The 25353-nt window shown below is 35.0% G+C and overlaps 1 protein-coding gene across 2 annotated transcripts in view; it reads left to right on the top strand.

Moving 5' to 3' along the window:
- LOC131531924 (plakophilin-1) overlaps window positions 1-25294 on the top strand; it is a 28451-nt gene extending 3157 nt beyond the window's left edge. Inside the window, exons 2-14 of one of the 2 annotated variants that reach the window (XM_058763113.1) lie at window positions 317-426; window positions 9282-9625; window positions 9917-10061; window positions 10914-11121; window positions 11359-11527; window positions 12366-12483; window positions 13196-13354; window positions 14214-14378; window positions 14458-14611; window positions 15859-16045; window positions 17876-17960; window positions 21988-22079; window positions 22180-25294. In XM_058763113.1, coding sequence (XP_058619096.1) covers window positions 317-426; window positions 9282-9625; window positions 9917-10061; window positions 10914-11121; window positions 11359-11527; window positions 12366-12483; window positions 13196-13354; window positions 14214-14378; window positions 14458-14611; window positions 15859-16045; window positions 17876-17960; window positions 21988-22068 — 1925 coding nt within the window. In that variant the 3' untranslated portion in view covers window positions 22069-22079; window positions 22180-25294. Of the gene's footprint in view, window positions 1-316; window positions 427-9281; window positions 9626-9916; window positions 10062-10913; window positions 11122-11358; window positions 11528-12365; window positions 12484-13195; window positions 13355-14210; window positions 14379-14457; window positions 14612-15858; window positions 16046-17875; window positions 17961-21987; window positions 22080-22179 lie in introns of both variants that reach the window. The other variant, XM_058763112.1, reaches the window with a different exon arrangement.
- The last annotated feature ends 59 nt before the right edge of the window (window positions 25295-25353 follow it).

Below are 25353 nucleotides of genomic sequence, written 5' to 3'. Positions count from 1 at the left end.
AAATTTCTTGATTTGTTTACTATAGCAATATTTCTTTTTTTTTTCTTTTGTTGTAATATAATAATAATATTTTGTATTATTATTATTATGTTTGTATTTATATATAATTACAAAATTTGCAACCCTACAAACAAACAAAGAGAAACTGGGGGTTCTTAAACATTTAAAAATACATTTGTGTTTATATAAATTTTGCAATTCATGTTTAACTATGTGAACTAGACATTCACTAAACTATCATATTTAATTATCAAGTCTAGTCACTAGTAAATTTGTGTAATTATGTAATTTGTAAATTTGCTTGCATTTTCTGTAGCTCCAGCATCGGCAGCAGAATACAGTGAGCCTAAATTCCAATTCTCACCTACACATCTGAACGACACACTCTTCAAACTTAGCAGCTCCAACATGACAAGCAGCAGAATGGTAAAGTCTCACACACACTATGTGCTCAGCAGCATGGTTTATATATACTGTACTGCTTAACAACACTGATTTATGATTGTTGCTTATTTAGAGTTTCATGTCACGGCAGATGCGTGCTTGGTTGTGCACAACTAGCAATTCTCCCTCTCCATGCAACTCATATAAGTATTTTGATATTCAGCAAATGAAATTGACTCAATTTTAGTAGTATATTACTAAACTGGAATAAAATCCTTCTGTTAGATGGACTTTTGCATAATTGATAGTTGGCAGTTTTTAATGAATTTGATATAAGCAGAGCTTGATGCTTATTATTTTTTTTTTCCCCAAGGGACACGTGCTCCTGATTTGAAAAAATTAGGAGCACATTAAATATCTTCAGGGATGCAATGAAAATGTAATCAAATAATGTGTTTTTCTTTAATAAAGGATACAAGGAGACATTTACAAGCAGGTTTAATAATAACATAACAGGCTGTTGAGCGATTCCCGTTTTTCCATTCCCAAATTTAAGACTTCTTAAAATGATAATTAAGATAGCTTAAAATGAATAAAACGTACTTGTACTAATACACTAAATACACTTTACAGTTTGCATACTTCCATTTTTAGTCACAAACGCGAGTGAAATGCATTCACTGTTGAATTAAGCTAGTGTGACCTAATATATAAAATATTAGCCTTAAATGTATTTAAATGAATAAAAGAGTAAATTAATTATACACAGTGTTTGAAAACTTTTTAGGTTAAATTCAGACATTTTGAAGCCAAATTTGTTTTAGTTATTGTTGAGTGAATCTCACAAAATCAGATACTGTACATGTTGCATTTACCCTTAATGACTAAATATATAGGCTATATATTATTTATAATTTATATTAGTCTCTCTCTCTCTCTCTCTCTCTCTCACACACACACACACTATTCTCATTCTTTATTCATTAACAAAGTTCATTGTTTTTGGACCAATGCATCACAGTAATGACAATATAACAGAAAATCAGAATTAAAGACAAATTCAAAATTAAAACATCCAGATACATTACAGTAAAGAAAATGGTATATTTGCATTACAGTATTTTATCATGCAAATATAATATGTATTTTTGGTTTTCATTTTAGTTTATAAGATGACTGAGCATGATTGTGATATTCAGTCTTTTAGCATTGCATTTTTCTTTTGAGTAGATATTTAAGTTACAGCGTCTGTGAATTAGCACACTCATAACACAGCAGTCTATGGTGTTGTGATATGAAACAGTTTTTTAAAACAAGCGTGGCTGTTGTGAAGAAGAAGGCTGGTGGAACAGTTTTGCTGGTTTTGTTCCCTGTGTGTGTATATTCTTAAACCAAGAGTATTTTGTTTATGCAAAAACATTGCGGCGTAATACCTAAGAATGTGCTCTGTCGCTCTGTGTTCAGCATTTGTTCTGTAGACGTTGCCTAAGAAAGGAGGGGGTTACTTTGTTTTATTATGCTCTATTAAACGGCAACTTCTAAAAAGATATGATGGAAAAGATATGAAATGTTTATTATTGCAAGATGCTAGATCAAATCTGATACAGGGCCATTTATTATGAGATTATAATGTTTTGTAGTTTAACTTTGATCAGACCAGCTTTTGTTTCTTTCCAGATAAGAGCGGCAGGAATGGTCAGATTTAATGAATACATTTGTATTGAAAGATGAAAGGATAAGAAGGTTTTGTGTTTCAAAGCATCACTGTATAATTGTTGTGAAATGGTTTTGTGCATTTATGATAAATGTACTTCTTCACTTTAACTTTCTTTGACATAGACAATGTGTCTGTATATACTGTGTAATATTCATATTCATATAATATTCATACTGTATGCATCATGCAAAATTGTTGATTCCATTTATTCCTAGTTGATTGTCATGCAAACACTACTTTAAGCTACCTTTTTGCACTTTTGTGTGCATTTGTCAGTGACATGAAAAATAATTTTATGAGTTTTATGATGTTTAATACTTTATTGGTTCACCCCCAAAAATGAAAATTAGCTAAACATTTACCCTCAGGCCATCCAAGATGTAGATGAGTTTGTTTCTTCATCATCAGAATTGGAGAAATTTAGCTTCACATCACTTGCTCACCAATGGATCCTCTGCAGTGAATGGGTGCCGTCAGAATAAGAGTCCAAACAGCTGATAAACACATCACAATAATCCACAAGTAATCCACACCACTCCAGACCATCAATTACTGTCTTGTGAAGTGAAAAGCTGTGTGTTTGTAAGAAACAAATCCATTATTAAAGACTTTTTAACTTCAAAGCTTCACTTCCGGCAAAAATATGAGTCTTCAATCCGTTATTGTTTTTTTCTTTCAAAGTCATTTCCTCTGAATCAGGAAAGAAATATGCACAGATCAAGCACTGTTTAATGTTTACAAACCAAAACAGTTCAAAACAAATGTGTGTGGAGTTTGATGGACTTTTCTCACTGGAGGAAGCGTTTATTAATTATGCATTTTGTCAAAATGCAACAGTTTGAAGTTAAAACAGCTTAATGATGGATTTGTTTCTTATAAACATGCACGTTTTTGCATCACAAGGCATTAACTGATGGACTGGAGTGGTGTGGATTACTTGTGGATTATTATGATGATTACTCTGATTAATGTGACTCTCATTCTGACGGCACCCATTCACTGCAGAGGATCCACTGGTGAGCAAGTGATGTAATGCTATTTTTCTCCAAATCTGTTCTGATGAAGAACCAAACTTACTGCAGAGCAACATTATTATGCCCTGCATGCTTCATCTAGATCTACTGGTATTGCTGTAGCATTTTTTTTTATATTTGACACAGTTCTTACAATGTCTCAGTTCCAGGGTATTGTTGCCTAGTGATCAACATATCAACATATCGTAAATTGGAGGGTTAAAGTTAATTATTTACAGTAAAGTCTCGCATTAGCAGGGGTGTTAGTTGCCAGCTGCCAAAGAAACACACCTCATCACCAGAATATGACAGGGATATAACAGATTGTGTGCATGGTCATATGATCAGTAAATGATTGATTTTATATTACGTAAATCAATCGGAGCCGGCTGTGCGATTCAAGGGAAAGAGTTCAGTAGTACTGTCAATGGCAAATAAAGTAATGCCATTCATATTCTTAATAGCAAGTAAAAGATACACATCAGGGTTATTATAGTTTACATAAAAATAAAACCATAAAACAATTATGTTACTTGAAAAAAAACTTTAACTGAAATAAAGTACAAAAAAAATAAGCTAGCTGTCATGACAGCATTTTCATTTTCTTTTAGTTTATCTTGGATGTACTAAAATAACTGAAAATAAAATAAAAATTAATGAAAATTATATTGACCAAAAAAAATTTAAAATGACAAAAACACAAAACAAAATTACCAACATTTTAACTAAAATTAAAATGAAAACAGAAAATATAAGAGCAAAAACTAATTAAGCTAACTGTTAGTATCTCAGTGATACTAAAATAACTCAAGTACACATACATTTTTGCACTCACACTTAGAACTCAGCAGGCATCTGTATTGTGATTTGAAACCGTTTATTAAAATAAGAACGCTGTTGGAACAGTTTGGTTCATTTCGCAGTTCGTTCCCTGTGTGCTCATACTCTTAAACCAACCGATTGCCTTCTAGCAATGTACTCGCATACACTAAATACAAGTCTTTTCCTGTGCCTCAGATTTTCTTTCTTTCTCTGCATCTTCATCATTTTTGTAACAGAAATCCAAGAGCTCAGTCAGTGCTCCGCTGGATCCGAGTGAAGGAGTTGTTACACCATCATGCTCTTGAGCAAGACAGTTACTCCTGAGACAGTTATCCCTGAGAAACTGCATCTGCTCATTAAACAGTGAGAAGTGGCTTTAAATCAGTAGTTCTATAGTTTAATATCAGTATTAGTATTAACATAATGTAGGTAAACTGACTTTTAGTTTAACATTATAGGCCTAGCTGTTTGTTTTCTAAATATCTCTTGAATTTCAGTGAGTTCATGCTCTTAGCAAGTACATATTGTAATTGGCACCAGTGTTGGGTAAGTTACTTTCAAAAAGTAATTAATTACAGTTACTAATTACATCATCAATATTGTATTTAAATTACTTTACTGATTACTCTGTCTGAAAAGTAACTTAGTTACTCAATAAGTAACTTAATTATTCAAATCGCTAATTAGGCTACATCTTAAAATCCCTATAAACCTTAATAGAAATTAAACTGTTTATTCTTTCAATTTGAGTCAAACATAGAATAGTTTAGCCTTTTAGCTTTAACACAACTTTAATACTTAAACATTTTTATAAAAAAATGTTAACCTTCTTTGGTTAACAAATATAAATACTCTGCAAAATATCTGAATAACAAAAAAGCTTAAAAGTTAAACAATAAATTTCAGTTTGGTAAGATGTTCATGAAAAGCCCAACTAGTAAAATCCATACAGGTTTATGTAAAAATAACACGTTAACTAATGTAGGTAAGAATAAATTACAGAAATGATTTTCTCTGCTGAATAAAGTCATGTCAGATCGCGCTGTTCTTATGAGGTAAATTCCTCATAGCAGGTCTTCTTTCAAAAATGATGAAAATTAGATGAATCTTATTTATTTATTTTTTTTGTTAATTTTATTTTTTTTTTATCTGGGTGTGGGCGTTTGCGTTGGGTGAGAGACCGTGTATACACACACACACACAATGCATATTTTTCAATTAAAGACAGCTTATGGATTTATATGGGCTGCTTTTGGTGCTTGACACCTTTTTATTGGTCATTTTGTGTTTCAAGAATAAGGTTAAGAATTATGCTATTAGTTAGCCTACTTAAATATAAAATGTTTTTCTCTATTTAACAGCATTACAATAGTGAAAGACGTCTTACTGACCACGTCTCTTGCGCGGCGGGATGTTGGACTCATGAAAAATAATCACGTTGTTTGTATTCACCAAAACTGATTTACTGAAGTCAAAACACGGACGGAATTGGCGATAGTGCGAGTAGAGCTCTGCACGGGCCTCAAATGTAGGCCCTGGCCCGGCCCGTGTCCGACAGCTTATCAGAATTACCGACCCGAGCCCGTCTTTGTTTTCCCCCTTGTCCCAAAACAGCTTATACTACTGTTTCGGCTATTAAAATAGTTCAGTTTTGTATGTAATGGCAAAATGATTATATTTCGGTTTTTTTTTTTTCATTAAGTTAATTTAGAAAAATGTTTGGAGTATTTTTGTTCGTTAAATATAAGTTTTATATAATGTATAACGACCAAGCTGCCAGTGGCATACAGTGAGCTGATCATAGCCTATGTTTGATCAATTTAGCCTTCTCAAATCATCACAACTTGCCTAAAATAAGATCTATAGATATACTAAAACAGTTCAAGCATATAACAATGTTTAAACGTTAAACCTGCGCTATAATAATGATGTGCGCTAACCTATATTCAAGTTTGTGCGGAGAGTGGAAGCTAAAGCGCGCTCTGCAGGACATGGAGGCACCAGGGAAATCACTTGCATTTTTTTTTTCAGTGGAAACAACTTAAAATAGCCTACGCCGTCATTTTTTTTTTTTTTTTCTGATAAAGGCAAGAGTAATACATCATTCGGAACTGTAAAGGGTCTACTTTGATTTGTGTGCACTCACAATATCAACAAAACGTTGTGCTTTTATTAAACAAAGAAAACAAACATGATGTGCTTTCTGCCGTCTCGTCTTGAACAGGAGCGCTTCACAAAAAGGAACCGAAGCTGAGCGAATACATGCCTCACAGACATCATAAATATATCTATAGAAAGCTTTAAATTATCAGGTAACGAAATAAAATAAAAAATCGAAAACAAACTTTTATTATAATCTTAATCATAAAGATGCATTTATCTCTAAAGGCGCATCTAATGAGGAGACAGCGAGTCAGGATCAGCAACTTCATCCTTGCGACACGAACTCAGAAAACATTAGTTTATTAGTAAATAATTCAAATATGTCCTTACTATTTCCCGCGGACACATTCATGGTCATGTTTGCTGGGGCTTTGCGGTAAGATTTAGCCTATTGCGTGCATTTGAACGCAGAACTCTTCAGCTGCGCTGAAGTCACTTGCTCTCGCTGCTGCTGCGGGACACTAAGCACCGTCGAGCCGCTCTCAGTCGCGGCAGCACGGTCTCGGCTAATAATCGGGACGATTGGCAACCCTACTTATATGTATCTGAGTATTTAAGGTTTCTCTGTGAATCAGGAAAATCTGAAAGTGAACGAACCAGTGCGCGGAGGGTTAACGCCGCTGCATTCAATTTTATCTTTAGATGGTAAATTTAGATTTCAAATTCAATATTGATTTTAGAACTGTTGAAATTATTTTGTGTATGTAACGCAAGTACTTTATTAAATTACCTAAAAATGAGCAGTAATCCCTTACTTTACTTTTTCAGTGGATAAGTAATTTAATTACAGTACACCCAACACTGATTGGCACAGACCGTGTTTACCCTTATTGCAAGCCAACATGTATTTAATGTAGTCTGGATAGTAAGTTCGTTTTGTTTGTGGGTTTGTGTTTTGTTTTTTGGATTTGGGTATGTCACACAACCTGTCCATGTTGGTTTCTATCTGTCTGCTTCTACCAAGGAACAGATGAAACGAATTACTGTAGTGTTCGATTGAATGCTCAGCATTTGACCTCAAGAAATGTTTACTCCTCCCTTTCACAAGTCTTTCTTGCCCTGCTCTGCATGACTGTGGTAAAGGAATATATTGAGTTAAATGTTTAAGCTCTATCATTACCATTACCGCAGAAAATAATTTTGATTGTCACTCAGTTTGCAAAATCAAAAGGGAAAGAAAAGCAGACGAAATGCAATCAGCAGCACCGCAAATAGAATAGATAATGCAACTAGAGTTTAAAATAATACAACTGTCAAAATGTTTTGATAGTGCAGCACATAATGCATTATACATGTTTTCCTAGATAATGTCATAATTTTACAATTGGAGCAGACCCCACCCAAAGTAATGAGACCAAAAATGTGTAACCAAATCAGAAAATAAATATTTTAAAGGGGTCCTATTATGCTTTTTCACTTTTTGAATGTTAGTCAGTGTGTATGTATGTTTTGGCATATAAAGATCTACAAAGTTACAAATCGCAAAGTCCACTCCAAAGGGAGATATTTCGTTTTTAAAAAATCCCTTTTCAAGAACTACAACGAATGGCTCGTTTGGACTACAGCGTTGTTTTCCGGTGTTTGTGATGTCACAAAGTGGTCCATTAGAATATCATTAAAATAAATCCCGCCTACAGAAATTGGAATAGTTGGCGGGTGGGGAGAGCTCTTGGTTGAGCACTGCACGTTTCAAAATCAAAACCCGGTGCGGGTGTTTTTATATCACTGTATTTCTGAAAGAAACCGACTGTCTTCAGAAAATTATGGATGTCATTTTAATTTCATCTTGCATGTAATGTCTGATAAAGCAGTTATATTAAAAGCTAACATAAGCAGTAGAACATACCATTAAAGGAACACACTTTTTTTGGAAATAGGCTCATTCTCCAACTCCCCCAGAGTTAATAAGTTGAGTTTTACCGTTTTGGAATCCATTCAGCCGATCTCCGGGTCTGGCAATAGCACTTTTAGCATAGCTTAGCATAGATCATTGAATCCGATTAGACCAGTAGCATCGCGTTCAAAAATGACCAAAGAGTTTCGATATTTGTCCTATTTAGATATTTGTCCGATCGGCTGAATGGATACAAAAACGGTAAAACTCAACTTATTAACTCTGGGGGAGTTGGAGAATGAGCCTATTTCCAAAAAAAGTGGAGTGTTCCTTTAAGAGCCGTGTGCTTGCACAGGTTCTGCACGATCCTCTTTACTAATATTCTCTGGGTCTGGCTCAAATTGATAAGCAATATTGACAACGTCATTGTTTACAATACAGCCGGAGCACATTCTAAGGTGAGGGGCGAGACGTTTAGATGCGTAGTAGAGGCGGTTTAGCCAATCACAACACACTGGACCAGCTAACCAATCTGAGCCCATCGCGTATTTCTGAGGGAGGGGCTTCATAAAAACAAGTTTTTTTCTTTTTAAAACAAAGCATTAACGCATGCACCCCATAAACACAATCAAGCCTAGAAAAAAATCAGTTAACCACCCCTTTGAATGAAATAATGAATGAATGAATGAATGAATGAATGAAAAAGCTATAGAAGCTTATTTCTGCCATGGAATAAAAATAAAAAATGTAATTGCAACTTTTTATCTCACAATTCATGCTTTTTTTTTTCTTCTTGCAATTGGATGTTTACATCTCACAATTATTAACTTGCAATTGCAAGATATAAAGTCACAATTCTGAAAAAAGTCTGAATTACAAGATATAAACGCATCATTCTTAGAAACAACTCTGAATTGCAAGATATAAACACAAATATGATAAAATCTGATCTGTGAGATAAAATTACAATTCTGAGGCAAATGTCAGATTTGTGAGATAAACTCGCAATTCCAAGACAAAAGTCTGATTTGTGAGATATAAATTTGAAATTCTGAAGAAAAAAGTTTGAATTGTGAGATATAAAATCGCAATTATGAGACAAACGTCAGATTTGTGAGCTATACACTCGAAATTGTGAGAAAGTTAAAATGAATGAACTTTTTTAATATTTTTATTCTGTGACCGGAAAGAAGCTTCACATTTCTATTAAAATTGTTTTGTTGTGGAAACTAAGGGTCAATTCATAATTATTTTCTGATTTAGCTGAAGTTGTATGCATATAAATACTGATAATAAATATTACTTAATCCATTAGCGCTTTATTCATCATTGCTTTTTATTTGCCCAGAATGGTCGCAGCTTGTCATTGCGCAACACGATGAGAAGACAGACCCAGAACAGCCAGTGGGAGTCTCAGATGAACTCGAATGCACATTTTCAGTCCAATGGGATGAGACCCGGTGGCAGCGACCCGGCCTTGAATAAGGCAGGCGGCACACTTACCCAGCAGTCCAAGATGAGGTCTTTTACTGTGCGATATAACCGAGTGACTGGACAATCCATGAGACTCCAGGAGAATAACCTGCCTGCCAGCACCAGCCAATCACAGGTCGCAAGCATCAAACCTTCCCTCAGCCAATCACAGACCATTACGAAAGTCACCACTACCAAGAACAAATCAGAAGCCCTGGGGTGAGTGTGCTGCATCTGGGTTGCATCTTAATGTAGTTTACGTATGTTATGTGCTAATAGTAGTATATAAAATTGCATTAGATGATTCACAGAAACATTGTGTTTTTTGGTTCTAAACGTTCATTTTACAGATACCTTGCCTTGTCTTCTATATGCTAGTGTGCTTTTGAAAAGACTTTTAGCAAATACACATTTAAATTTTAGTCTTTTTTTTTCTTCTAAGTTTTTGTCATAATTTTTTGTCAAAGTTATATTTGTGTGTCTGTTACTTGTTTCTTAAACATTGTGCAGTGCGAGTGGTACCGAGGGATCTATTCCTAACATCACTCTGCAGGAGGCAGTGGAGTATCTGTCACACTCAGACATCAGCCATCAGCTGTGTGGAGCTTCATTCATACAGCACCACACCTTCACTGAAGACAAAGTCAAGCAAGAGGTCAGCAAACTAAAGATTTCAGGCAGAGTTAAACCTGCCTACTTCTGCATCATTGCACGATGTGTGATACCATTATCTAAAGAGCCATATCATAAACCGTTTTGATATTTGATTAAACCCTTAAACAATCTGTTTATTATTCTGATAAAATGTCTGTCTGTCTGTCTGTCTGTCTGTCTGTCTGTCTATCTATCTATCTATCTATCTATCTATCTATTCAAATTCAAATTCAAATGAGCTTTATTGGCATGACTTGCACAGTATTGCCAAAGCATTGTCCATTACATGAATAATGAACAAACAATTATATAATACATAGAACAAGAATAGATCTGTAAAATAATTAAGTAAATATGTACATGTATACTTTTTTTTTTTTCCACAAACAAGACAAATTTTTAAGACATTGTTAAAAAATTAATAAATAAATGGAAAAAAAAATTAAAATAAAACTTTGTACAACATGTAAGAAATGATCTTACTTCGGTTTTGTCCACTGGCTGTCAGTCTTGTTTGTGACAGGCTGATATATATATTGCTGCTGTTGTGATCATTTTGGAATTTTCCCCTAAAATGTGACTTAATTTTTCTGCATTTGGTAATGCCATAAAATTTGGTTTCATTTGTTGGAAGTTGGGGAAATATAGTATAAAAAATAATATAGTCTGAAAAAATTAAGAAATATAGTCTGTCTGTCTATCTGTCTGTCTGTCTGTCTGTCTGTCTTTCCAGCTTTCTGTCTCTCTGTTATAAATAATTGATTACATAGTCCATATATTTTTATAATGTAATTGAATACTACAAATCATTGTAAATGATTTAATCATAAGTATTGTTTTGTATCACTTAAAGGTTTACCATTTGGGTGGGATTCCTGCTCTTATTCAGCTTCTGAAAAGCGACAATCCACAGCTGCAACAGACCGCTGCCGCTGCACTGCGCAACTTAGTTTTTAAAGACCACAATAACAAGCTTGAGGTGGACAATTGTGAAGGACTAGAGGCCATTCTGACCTTGCTCAGAATCACTAACGTTATAGAAACACAGAAACAACTCACTGGTAAGACGTGCCGCTCTCATTCCACTCTTTCCTGTGCTTCAACTTTTTAATGTGCCGTGTGTCATTTGTTGTCCTATGATCTCATCACATCGTGTGTGAATGGTTTCCTTTATAGTTAAAATAAAAGAAAATGATATAAATTGCTTTTGTGTTTCGAAATGAATGTGTTTATCAAACGCAGTTTAAAAAGAAAATGCAATATGAGGTATGGAGTATGACCCTTTGATGTCTGTTCAGGTCTGTTGTGGAATCTGTCCTCGGCTGATGAGCTGAAGCCAAAGCTGATCAGTAAAGCCATGCCACTGCTTACAGAAAGCGTTGTGGTGCCGTACAACTTTTATGCTGATAGCAACACTAACAAACACATTGACCCTGAGGTGTTCTACAACGTCACTGGCTGTTTAAGGTGCGTTACAGAAACACAGTGAACAGATGAGGAATAAAATAATATTTTTAAATGAAACAAACAAGTATCTCAGTTATGATATTTTGCTTAAAGTCATAGTTCATCCAAAAATGAAATTTCTGTCAGAATTTAGACACCCTTATATAATTCCAAACTCGTATATGTTTTTTTCATGGAATACACACAAAAAATAATTCCTGTCAAGAAACTCTAAAAAGCACTGTAAAAGTAACAATTGGTACTATATTCCAAGTCGTATGGCAGCTTATGTCGTTCCACAGAAAGATAACAGAGCACGGTTTTGAATGACATAACTCTTACTTTGTCAAATTCATAACCATACACCTTATAGTACCTTGATAAAAATCAGACCACAAAGTCTATGCTCATTTTCCACATTCACTTTCTTGCATGGTGGCCTATTATGCCGATAGGGCTGTTCAGTTAGTTAGGTTCAGTGGGTTGTTTTTGACAAGAACAAGTGAAATATAGTCACACTCTATTTATCAAATGATGTCATCTTTAACACCCAATAATCCCTCACACGGGCAATGATTAGAAACACTAAACCACCTGAACGATGCTTTATAATTCATCCATGCTTATCATCAGCAGATTTCTCGGAGCTGTCATGTTGTTTCATGCAAGTTTTCATACCAGTGTTGCATAATTAATTGCCTAACGTTTTTGTTGTCGGAGGCAGATCACAAGATGTTGACGTACTTGGGTTGGACAGAAAGAGGACTGTTACACCAAAGACTGGCACATGAATAATCATTGTGAGGTTGTGCAAAATTAATGTCTGTTTTAATGTTAAGTTCTGGCTGTACTCTCGCAGAAACCTCAGCTGTGCTGGTGAGCAGGAGAGGATATCGATGAGGAGCTGCCCGAGACTTATCGACTCTCTCGTGACTTATATTCGGACTCAAATGGAAAGAGGCGATCCAGATGACAAGGTTATACTTTCATTTTTGCTGCATGATCTCCAAGCTCTTACACTACATTGAAAAATATATATGTGGACACTGAAACAGATGCCCTAATGTTAGCAGCACAAGGTTCTCTAAAACTGATTTGCTCTGAAATTTATAAATGTGTAAAATGATATTGTAAAATGGAAATAAGGTGACTAGCTAAACTTGTTTATTAAAAGAAAGGTTTAAAGATTACACAAACTGTAATTTCGATTTAATAAAATTTTGATTTCACCTATTATTAAATATTTTTTAATTCATAGATCCAGATTTACTAACAGCGTTAAAATAGTACTTTCGGGATTTACTAAAGACGCAAAGTGAAGAATTAGCACTGAACAGGCGTGGACACAGTTATTTTTGTGCCTGACATAGATTATGCATTTGTAGGAGTTTCCCTTTCAGACCCAAAATTTATGGGAGGAGAGTATTAAAATGAATCAACCAACACGATTTACTAGCGTTTGCGCTAATTAGTGGCATTTGCGCCATTATTTAACGCCCCAAAAAAAGCATGTCTTAAAGCCGTCTTAATTTGCGCTGCTCTCGGTAGATTTGCCCTGTTTAGTAAATCTGGCCCATAGAGTTTTAATGTCTACAAGAATACTCCAATATATTGCCAAAAATTGTAGTTCAACAAGCTGAAAGTGACTTTTTTGTCCTGGTTCTGTTTGTTTTGTTGATGTGGGAGCAGTCGGTGGAAAACTGTGTCTGCATACTTCATAACTTGAGTTACCAGCTGGAGAAAGAGGCTCCAAATCACTTCCAACAGTTATCTGTTCCTGATGAGAAACCAAATGAGAACAATAACAAAAAGAGCCTCTTCAGCCCCAAGAGCACCAAGACCCAGAAGGTATGAGCTGCTCCTGATAAATCGACTAGCATGCAGGATGTTTTGGATGCTGGTCATGAGATGCTGACTTGACTTAAAAGATAAGTTAACCTAAAAATAAAACTCTCATTATTATATTCCTAATGCATATGACTTTCTGTATTCTGTGGAACACAAAATATTATAAATGAGAAATATAATGCCTTTTGAAAAGTTGTAAACACAAAATTATATTTTAAATAAATCCTGTTCCAGAAAAATATTAAGTAGCACAACTGTTTTCAACATTGATAACAATACAAAATGTTCCTTGAGCAACCAATCAGCATATTAGAATGATTTCTGTTGAATCATGTGACACTGAAGACTGGAGTAATGATGCTGAAAATTCAGCTTTGCATCACACAGATAAATTCGATTTTAAAATATATTCAAATAGAAAACCATTATTTTAAATTGTAATAATATTTTACAATATTACTGTTTTTGCTGTATTTTTGATCAAATAAATACAGCTTTGGTGAGCATAAGAGGCTTATTTCAAAAACATAAAATCTTGCTGCTCCAAATTTTGGAAAAAATAAAATAAAATCTTGCTTTTCTCTGAAAAAGCAAAGTCACACAGGTTTGAAAAGACATGTAGGTGAATAAATAGTGGCAGAATCCTAAATTAAGGGTGAAGTCATCCTCCAACCAGCAGTACTTTTTGGTCATTTCCATCCACCCAACCAGCAATGGACCAATATGGAAATTCATACCATTAATAATAAAACTGGTCTATTCATATTAACCACACAGTATAGTTTAGAGAGCAGTTTCAAGTTGACTGAGTGTTTAAAAGCCATCTTCAATGCATTCACAGTGATTTTTTTATCAGAAGTTAAACTTTCCAGCCATGGAGAAGGAAGAGCCTGAAGGAGTGGATTGGTTGTACAACCAAAAGTCGCTGCAGATGTATCTGTCTCTGCTGGGCTTCAGTCAGGAGGAGGCCACTCTGGAGGCGTGCTGTGGAGCCCTGCAGAACCTGACCGCTTCAAAGAGCCCTGTATGTACACTTAGAGGAAACACACACACTACTGAACTTAAGGAAAAGTTTTTCAACTTGTACTTTGACCTCTGCACAGTTGTCCACTCTGATGAGTCAAAGCATCATACAGAAGCTGCAAGGCCTGTCTGTCATTTCACACCTGCTGAAATCAGGAAACCCTGGCCTACAGAAGACCGCCATGTCCTTAGTGGGCAACATGTCCCGGGTGTCATCTCTGCGGGACACTATGGGTAAGAGTCTTTTGTAACACTAAAGATGAACTATGAAAGAGTGTTGTCAGTTCTGTGTTGTGCCTGTTAAGCAACATCTGCACAAGCACAGGAGTGAATGGACACTAGCAGATTGTCAACTGATACCCCAGAGGCAGTAAAAATAACAAAATCTCCTACCCAATGCATTTTCTAAACATGACTTTACAAAAACTGTTCACTAATTGATATGATATGATTCCTATAAATGGTATCTCATGACTAACATATATGTCATGCAAGTGTGATATTGCTTTTATGCAACATTTTATTATGCAAGAAATGTACAATTAATATTGAGGCCAGTGACCTAGAGCATGTCATGTTAGTGTTATATTGCTTTCATATAACATTATTTATTTATTTAGTTAGTTAGTTAGTTAGTTAGTTTTACAAGAAATCTAACAAGAAATTGTATTTATTAATTTATGTATTTTAATTATGTATACAATAAATATACATTATATTAAAGGGATACTCCACCCCAAAATAAATTTTTGTCATTAATCACTTACCCCCATGTCGTTCCAAATCCGTAAAAGCTTAGTTTGTCTTCGGAACACAATTCAAAATATTTTGGATGAAAACCAAGGAGGCTTGTGACTGTCCCATTGACAGCCAAGTAAATAACACTGTCAAGGCCCAGAAAAGTATAAAAAACATTGTCAAAATAGTCCAGCTGCCATCAGTAGTTCAATCTGAATTTTATGAAGCGACGCGATAATGACATTTATTCAACAATTTGTCTCCTCTCTGTCTCTCTGTGTCAGCGTAGCGCCATTTTGGAGAGCATCCGATGGACGCAAAGTGCGTATGCTATTCTCTGTCATCAGTAACGCATGGATACGTATTGCACGTTTATTTACGCTTTGATTTGAATGGAAACAGCGTATCCATGCGTTACTGATGACAGAGAATAGCATACGCACTTTGCGTCCATCGGATGCTCTCCAAAATGGCGCTACGCTGACACAGAGAGACAGAGATGAGTGGAGTATCGCTTTAAGAATTGTCATATTATGTATGCAATAGTAATTATGTATACAAGAAAAAGTTATTAATATTGAGGCCAGTTACTTATGTATTTCTCCTCCAGTGAAAAAATAAAAGCCAAAGCATCAAGCTTGCTGGTCAACAAACGTCATACAGAATGAAATATTATTGCATTTACTTGAGCATTGCATCAGTTCATTGATCCCTGATTTCCATGATGTTTTTGTCAACCACAGCCAAGCAAGTTCTTCCCAATGTCAGTGCTGTTCTGTCAGCTGTGAAGCCGAGCATGGTTGAGTCTGACAGCAGCATCGCTACAGCGTGCCGTGTTATGAACACACTCATGCTGGCAGACCCTGACACTGGCAAGAAGATGATCAACACCAATCTCGTTGACTCTCTGAGCTTGCTGAGCTCAAATATGTAAGTATTTCCAAAGGAAAATGCATGTATAAAAGTGAAACTATGGCATTAGCAAGCTCATGGTTGAAGTTAAGAGGGAAAGAAACCAACAAATGACTCTATTTCAATAACAAGCTTTGTGATAGCCACCCATATTCACACATGGTCAGAATTGTTGGTACCCTTGGTAAATATGATCAAAGAAGGCTGTGAAAATAAATGTGCATTGTTAATCCTTATGATCTTTTATTTTTTTTAAATCACAAAAATCTAACCTTTCATTGGAGAATAATAATTTAAAATGGGGGGAAATATCATTATGAAATAAATGTTTTTTTTTTTTTCTCAAATACACGTTTCTCAAGTACACAATTACTGGTACCCCTAGAAATTCTTATGAGTAAAATATATCTGAAATATATTCCCGTTCATATTCACAATTTTGAGCACACCAGCGTGATTATGAACATGAAATTATCCAGCCATGGCTTACTGTTTCACAGAAATATAAACAGGAGGGAAAACAAAACAAAGGCCAAATTGCAAATTAGTCACCCATCACAATGAGAAAAACCAAAGAATATATTTCTGATATGCAGCAAAAGATAATTGAGCTTCACAAATTAGTGAAGTGGCTTTAAGAAAAGAGCTAGAGCAGTGAAAATTCCCATTTCCACCATCAGGGCAATAATTAAGAATTTCCCATAAACAGAAAATGTTATAAATCTGCCTGGAAGAGGACGTGTGTCTATATTGTCCTAATGCACGGTGAGAAGGAGAGTTTGAGTGGATAAAGACTCTCCAAGGACCACAGCTGGAGAACTGCAGAAAATAGTTGAGTCTCGGGGTCAGAAAACCTTAAAAAAATTATATCACAGCACCTACATCACCACATGTTGTTTGGGAGGGTTTCAAGAAAAAAATCAAGAAAAGAAAATGCTTTCACCAAAAAACAAGCTCCAGCATATTCAGTTATCAGACACGACTGGAACTTCAAATGGCACTGGCTTCTATGGTCAGATGAAACTAAAAATTTAGCTTTTTAGCAGCAAACACTCAAGATGGGTTCGGTGCACACAGGGATAAAAAGTACCCCATGTGTACAATGAAATATACTGCTGTATGTTGTGGGCCTATATTTCTGCTGGAGATCCTGGACATCTTGTTTAGACGCATGGCATCATGGATTCTATCAAATAACAGCAGATAAAAAATCAATAAGTGACTGCCTCTGTTAGAAATCTTATAATGGGCCATGTTTGGATCTTCCAACCGTACAATAATCCAAGCACAAACCTCAAAAACAACACAGAAATGGGTCACTGAGCACAAAACCAAGCTTCTGCTGGCCATTCCAGTCCTCTGACCTGAACCCTGTAGAAAATGAGTGAACTGAAGAGAAGAAGCACCAACATGGAGCTGTGAATCTAAAGGGTCTGGAGTGATTCTGGATGAAGGAATGGTCTCTGATCTTTTGTCAGGTGTTCTCTAACCTCATCAGGCATTATAGGAGAAAACTCCTATTCTATTTTGGCAAATGGAGGTTTCAAAAAGTATTGAATAAAAGGATGCTGTTAATTGTGGCTATCGTGTATTAGAGAAAAACATTTATTTCATAATGATATTTCCCCCCATTTTAAATTCTTATTCTCCAATGAAAGGTTAGATTTTTGTGATTAAAAAAAAAAAAAAAGATCAAAAGGATTAACAATGCACATTTATTTTCACAGCCTTCTTTGATCATGTTTACCAAGTGTACCAACAATTCTGATCACGTGTGTAAGACAGTTACTCAGTAAGAATTTGATGTGCATTAGCAGATACCCTGCTGAGAATCTCTGTGTTTGGCAGGTTATTTGAGACAGCCAGAAAAGCTGCTGGAGTTCTTCTCTGGAGTATGTGGGGACAGAAAGATATCCAGAATGTGCTGAAAAAGGTAAGACTGTCCTGCGTCAAACTAGATACAGGCAGTAAAGCCTTTCACGATCAGTAGAATAGACAGCACAGCTTTGAAAGTACTTTAATGGTTCAAAAAATATTAGAAAATTTAGTGTATTGTGTATGTATGTACATACAGTTACATAATTGTATTTTATTCATGTTTTACATTTTATTCTGATCTAAGATTTCCGCACTGCGTTGTAAAATAATTTTCATTATACTTCCTCAACTGGCATTGCTGTCAAAATAAAAAAATAATGAAGTTGTCATAAAGAGATCATTTTGAAAATGTTGAATTTTTACTGTGTAGGAAAACAATTCTCAGTACTTTTGATTTTGGTACTCAAAGGTTGTCGGCAGATTTGCAGGATTCGCCTGTCCAGTTACACAACAGTATTTGAAAACTGACATTCACTTCATAATGCATCTCACAAATACAAGCACATTTTTTCATTGGAACTGCACTGTTTGGAAGAAACAACATACCTAAGAAACGTTTGTTCAAAGTGGTTAATCACAAGATGCTGTTTATGATTTCAGAGGAAGAGTGAAGGTAGATTTTGGCAAATATTCCCTTATTCTGAAAGCATATATGATGGGAGGGCAGAGAAAAAGGAAGCAACATCTAGTTGAAAGCAGGGTGTGGTAGGGTGTGTTCACACACGTGGTGCTTTTTCTTAAATTTTTTTCCTGCTTTGAGGTGAAAGAAAATCCCCAGGCTGCGCTCAATCATTCTGTCTATATGCTAGTTTACACATCAAATAAGTCTCTCTCTCACTTGCATGAATAGTCTTCACACACACTTCCAGGCCCTGACATGTACTCCACCCAACCCTGGAAGAAGTTCAGCGGGATAAGAGAGGAATCCAGGGAGACGAGATCTTTCTCTCTGCTTGTAGGGTTTGAAGGGCATGGGCGGAGCAAACACCTTTCACACAACACACTCCTCCCAATGTGACCCTCCGACACCTACTCACACACACACCCACACAACTCTCGCCTTCCAGAATATACAAACACATTCAAACAGTATACCACATAGACTATAATGACAATCCACACTGTGTATATTAGCATTTCAGCAGACATGTTTTTGATCACATAAAGCTGATTTAGATCTTTAGACTTACATCGCTATCAAGCTGTCTGATCCATATTAATCTTTCTAATGTTAGTTTTTTCTTAAGCAGCCTTGAGAAGCAGGTCATTTGATCATTTGTTTGTATTTCAGTAGCATGAGGTAGTGTAGCTCCGCCCACACTGACATCTCATTGGTCCAAAACACACATAACTGTATATTACACACCAGACCTATGTGCTGATTTTCAGTGTGGAAACATGCACCATATTTGCTATCAGCTGATATTAGAGATTTTTAAATGTATCAATATATTGTTATTTGTAATAACAGGAGAATAATAATTTATTCAATTCAAAAAGCTTTATTGTCTATCCCCAAAGGGGTAGAAAATTATCTTTAGACAAAAGGCTCAAACACACAAACAATACAAATAATCATCACAGCAACACATTACATACATCCCCTAAAAAAACACACACAACTATATTAATATATAAATTCATTTTAAGGTCCTATTTAAAATACCAATCGCAGTTGGGATAAAGGTCTTCTTATACTTGGCCCTTTTCACTAAAAGCACTTCATACCGTCTGCCAAAAGGAAGTAACTGGAAATAACTATTCAGTGGATGAGAAGAGTCTCCCACAATAACAAAGGCTTTCCTTTTTAATGCCACAGTAAAAAGATCAGAAAGAGGTGTATGTCTCTCACCAATTATTTTACTCGCTACATCTATAATCCTTAAAAGTTTGTTTTTACTTTTAACAGAAAGAGAGTTGAACCTGGATACAATATTAAAAGTAAGAACAGATTTAATAAGTGATTTATATACAACCATCAAAATGTCCTTTTCAATAACCCTAAACGTTGATAAGCCTCTTTAAAAACATTATCTGAATGCTTATCAAATGAAAATTGAGAATCAATCTATGTACCTAAATATTTAAAAGACCCCACCTGTTCAATTTCCTCTCCATTAACTAACAAAGGTTCACAAAGTGCTTGTACACTATTAGCCCCACAACACCTTTCTTTGGTTTTACTAATATTAAGCTGCAAAGAACTCTCCTCTGTCCAAATTGTAATATAGTTAACAAAATTAAGGTACGTATCTAATCACTGAATATCCTTTACACATCCCACTAATGCCATATCATCTGCATATTTTATAAGCGTCAGATTATCATTATCACAGGTCATTTCGTTTATATAAATAAAAAATAAAATTGGTGATAAAACACACCCCTGTGGAAGGCCCGTGTTTAAAACCACATTCTCCGACTTTTTGCCATTTACCAATACATGTTGTGGACGGTCCCGTAAAAAAAACTGTTAAATAAGAGTTTAGTGCACCTGCAACTCCTCCAGCCGCCTGACTGAAAAATTAAAAATCCATACAAATCCTAACACAATGACCTGCCGCATCCAGGTACTTTCCAACTTTATCCATTAGAGTGAGGGTGGCATCTTCAACTCCACGCCCAACTCTATAGGCAAACTGCAGAGGATCCAATTTCCCAATCATTGCTTGGGAGAGTTGTTGACAAACTACTCTCTCCATACACTTACAGAGCACAGATGATAAAGCCACTGGTCTGTAGTCAATAAGATCCTTAGCATGTGCCTTTTTTGGCAGTGGAATAATGGTACTCTCTTTCCAGGCCTGAGGTACGACATTACAATCTTAACGACAGCTTTTTGTTTTTATTATAAAAATATTATAATAATATAATGTTAGTATATAAGTTTATATTCGAATTGTATTAAATTATATTAAAGAGCAACAGAAAAAAATGTAAGATTGTAAGTTAATTAAAATGCAATTAAATGTCATTAAAACTTTCAACATTTGACTATTTTTGTTATTGTCTGCATTAAATATACAGTATCTCACAAAAGTGAGTACACCCCTCATATTTTTGTAAATATATTATTATATCTTTTCATGTGACGACACTGAAAAAATGACACTTTGCTACAATGTAAAGTAGTGAGTGTACTGCTTGTCCAACTCACAGCCACTTGTCTAAACCACTGGCCACAAAAGTGAGTACACCCCTAAGTGAAAATGTCCAAATTGGGTCCAATTAGCCATTTTCTCTCCCCAGTGTCATGTGACTCAGTGTTACAAGGTCGCAGGTGTGAATGGGGAGCAGGTGTGTTAAATTTGGTGTTATAGCTCTCACTCTCTCATACTGGTCACTGGAAGTTCAACATGGCACCTCATGGCAAATAACTCTCTGAGGATCTGAAAAAAAGAATTGTTGCTCTACATAAAGATGGCATAGGCTATAAGAAGATTGCCAAGACCCTGAAACTGAGCTGCAGGAAGATGCAGGGATGTGTAATTAATATTTAAATATGTATAATAAAAATACTATTTACTAAAAATACTAATAATTGATATATGTGATTGATTGTGATTTAATGCAAATCACAAATTCAAGCATTTCATGTTGTTCATTTTAAAATTTTTAACTTGCACTGTAAAAAAAAAAAAAAATTGAGCCAACTTAAAATTTTAAGGCAACCAGCTTCAGCAGATTTTTGAGTTTGCTCAACTTATTTTTGTGGGAGATTCTAAAATTTTTGTATAAACTCAAAAATCTGCTGAAGCTGGTTGCTTTAAAATTTTAAGTTGGCTCAACTTTTTTTTTACAGTGTATTGACAGCAGGAATATTACAAAGAGTTTATGTAGTTGTTGTTGTTTTTGTTCGTTCCATTCCTGCACCTCAATCAGGCAGTAGTGAAGCGTTCAGTTATGGCTGCTGAACCTCAGGAGCTCAGACAGGCATGTGTAAACACCAGTGATTCAGTGCAAAACCTTGACATGCATTTGGTTCCAAGAGCTTTCACACTGTTAATTGTGATGGTGATGTGTGTTATTTTGAAAGGACAACGATGCTCCATTTATAGTTTTGACCTTTTATTCTTTTGCAGCAAGGGATGAACAAGGACATGTTTATAAATGCTGTCACTGCTACAGCGTACCAGGCAGCAACACGCATGAATGGACGCTAAGACATGTTCAAGTGAGTGGAAAGATGCTTGCTTTGACTTTATTTATTTTATGTTATTGCCTGGATTCTGATAACTTTCATACTGTTACTTAATATCTATTTTTGATTTCAGTTTTGGAGTTCTGCAGGAAGCCACTGTTTCAGAGAACTGTCCTGCTTTCATATATTGCAGCACATTATGGTTAGATGCAGTACCAAATTTTTTGCAAAAAAAAGTTGTTTAAGGACTATTACACTCTCACTGTCATTCTAAACCCAAATGTTCTTCTTCTGAGGGCAAAAATTCAAAAAAAAAAATACTCTTAAAGTATGATAGGGTTTGTGTAATGCAATATTCCAGATGCTATGTGCAAAGAACAGACCAAAAATTTACCAAAAGTAAATATCTCTTCAGTGCAGTGGTTCACAAAACTGCGGTGACTGATTCGTTCATGAATTGGACTGATCTGGAATTTAGCAAACAAGTCATTTGAATGGTTTTTATGATATGATTATCATGATCATTTTATGAGTAATGGATGATGTAGCTCCTGTACTGCTAGTACAGGCATGTTTAGTGCCTAATATGCACATCTTTCATGGGAAAGAGTTTGTACACTTATGCTTGACAAACTTGCACTACTGGTCCTGCAGAGTAATAATTCCACTCTTCTTCTGATGCTTTCCTTCCCCTGTCCTCCTGTGCTGTATATTGGGGTTCATAATACATGTTGGGTAAAGCTTTTGCATTTTGGTGCAATGAGGCCTGAATAGTTGTTGGTTTCTAAGCATGCTCTTATGTCACAGTTATTAAAAACCATCTGTATAAATGCACCGCTTTATTTCTTCTCGATGTCCACTTAAGTTGTTCTGAGGTAGAGTTAGGAATGACAACCAACACTTTTAAAAACCTTCGGTGTTGAAATGTGATTGAAATGTGATTGAAATAATGTCCGTTGTTGTATTAATGTTTAAAAAAAAACAGGTGAAACAATGTTAATAATAATGAAAAGTAAGGTCGTTGTTGATTTGATTTGAAAAATCTAAATGAAAACCAGAGTGATTCATCATTGAAATGATGGTTGGATTGGAACTAAATGAACTTTCGGTTGCATTCGCAGCTCTGGATGTTTTGCCACCTTCAACTTAAGTGGACTGAACGCTGTGTTAAATTCAGTTCTCACCTGCTGTAGACTCAGTACCACCTTAAACTTTGAAGTTCTTATGGCAATATTTGTTATTTCTGTTTTACATTGTTAGTCACACATATTTCTACTGTAAATACATTATATGAATAGGACTAAGCGCAGTTGAGTGGTATATGCTGCTTTAGGTGTGGCTTATATTTCTTTTTGGCAGTGTAAAGATGTTTTGGACTTTTGGGTATGGTTTCATTTTAGGAGATGTAATGCTAGATGCATTCACTTGAAATGGGGGGGGGGGGGAATTGAAATTGTAATGATGAAATATTGCTGTATTTTGAAAAATAGAACGATATTTTTGTTTGTCAATCGGCTGCTTAGAGCAGTAAATGCAAAATGAATTGTTTTCTATACAGTAATATAGTATTCTGATTGACATCCTTTTTTAAATCCAAACTTGCCTTTTCTGTGTGCTGTTTGCTAAATGTGTATGACATTGTATTTTGTGAGTATTCGTTTTATTTGACGTTTGTTTGGCTGAAATGTTTAAAATGTGTCTATGCTTGTGGGAAAATGTCTAGACCTTTTTTTTCTTTTCATTTTATGTTGTCAAAAAAAGCAAAATAGAAACAGACAAACAGAAAATTAACAAATAAAAAGAAAATATTTTTGTACTAAAATATTAAATGTGGCTGTGTAAAATTACATTTTGCATCTACATGACCAAAATGTGCATTTTAATCTTGCATAAAAATAAGAAATAAAGTGCAATTCAACAAGAAATACTTTATGGTGTGTTGCTTTTACAATAATTTTAACTGTGTATGTTAGATGTAAATGTATTGAATTTGTGATTATTTATAATAACAAATAAGTTGTCAGTTATTTACAGTGTAAGCAATATATACATTTACAGTGTAAGTGAATATGAAAGATGATTTATTGAGGAGGAAGAACCCTCTCCAGTTTTCACCTCAAATCAATCATTATGAGAAATATGGCTTGTTGGCTGACAAGACTTTCCTTTTTGTGATTTTATTTAGAGGCCAAAATATAGTTGGCATTAGTCGTTAAACCTCAAACATATGTCTTCATTGTACAGACAGATTATGGAAAGTAATTTCCCCATCAGAAAGCAGACATTTATCACTTCTCAAGAAAGCAGTCATATTAATTGATCTTGTTTTGTGTTTACCCAAGATCTCCACCCTACAGTAGAAACGACGGGCGACCAGCCAGGAGACGCTTTTATGAGTCACACATTCCACAGTGCAATTATAAAGTTCCTCCGCCCCTGTCACAATATTGGAAAGCTTAAATACTGGACTGCAAATCCCCCCCCAAAAAAAGACATCTGTGCATATCAAGGGTCATTTTGGTGCTGTGTTTTGTATGTTCCGCTCATAATTAGTAGAATCATCGTTTTGTGCAAATATTACTTTACAAACATTATTATTCTCCACTGAGTTTAGTTTCAGATGGGCACTTGTAAACGCTCAAGCAGAGAGTGAAAGTGAATAGCAGAACAGTGAGTGTTCATAAAGTATATTTGTTCCTGTGCCAAATGTTAATATGCAAATCATTGGCGATGAGAATCTCCTGACCTCTTTGACTGTGAAACTACAGAAAGGCCTGAGGGGACATTAACAGAGAGCAGCTGGGTGTGTGTTATTGTCCATCATATATTACCTTTATACTGAGCATGAATACCTTTCTTTCTTAGGTGTAATTATAGTTAAAAAAAAGAGAAATAAAACAGCTAAATTTATCATTTAAACCTTCAATGTTTTTTGAAAGGTCACTTATGCTCACCAAGGTTGCAATTGATAAAAAAATACAGTAAAAACAATACTACTGTGAACATTATTACAATTTGAAATAAGAGTTTTATATTTGAATATATTTTAAAATGTCATTTATTCCTGTAATGCAAATCTGAATTTTCAGCATCATTACTCCAGCCTTCAGTGTCACACAATCATTCAGAAATCATTCTACTTTGCTGATTTGCTGCTCAAGAAAACAATTTTATTTTCCCATCAGTGTTGAAAATTGTTGAGATGCCTCGATATCTATTTTAAGATTCTTTGATGAATAGAAAGTTCAAAAGAACAGCATTTGTTTGAAATAGAAATCTTTTGTAACATTATGTCTTTACTGTCACT

The sequence above is a fragment of the Onychostoma macrolepis genome, chromosome 23 (genome assembly GCF_012432095.1).
Source record: "Onychostoma macrolepis isolate SWU-2019 chromosome 23, ASM1243209v1, whole genome shotgun sequence".
NCBI classification, from domain to species: Eukaryota; Metazoa; Chordata; class Actinopteri; order Cypriniformes; family Cyprinidae; genus Onychostoma; species Onychostoma macrolepis.
Note: the sequence above shows the minus strand (reverse complement) of the source record. Positions and strands in the feature narration are given on the sequence as shown.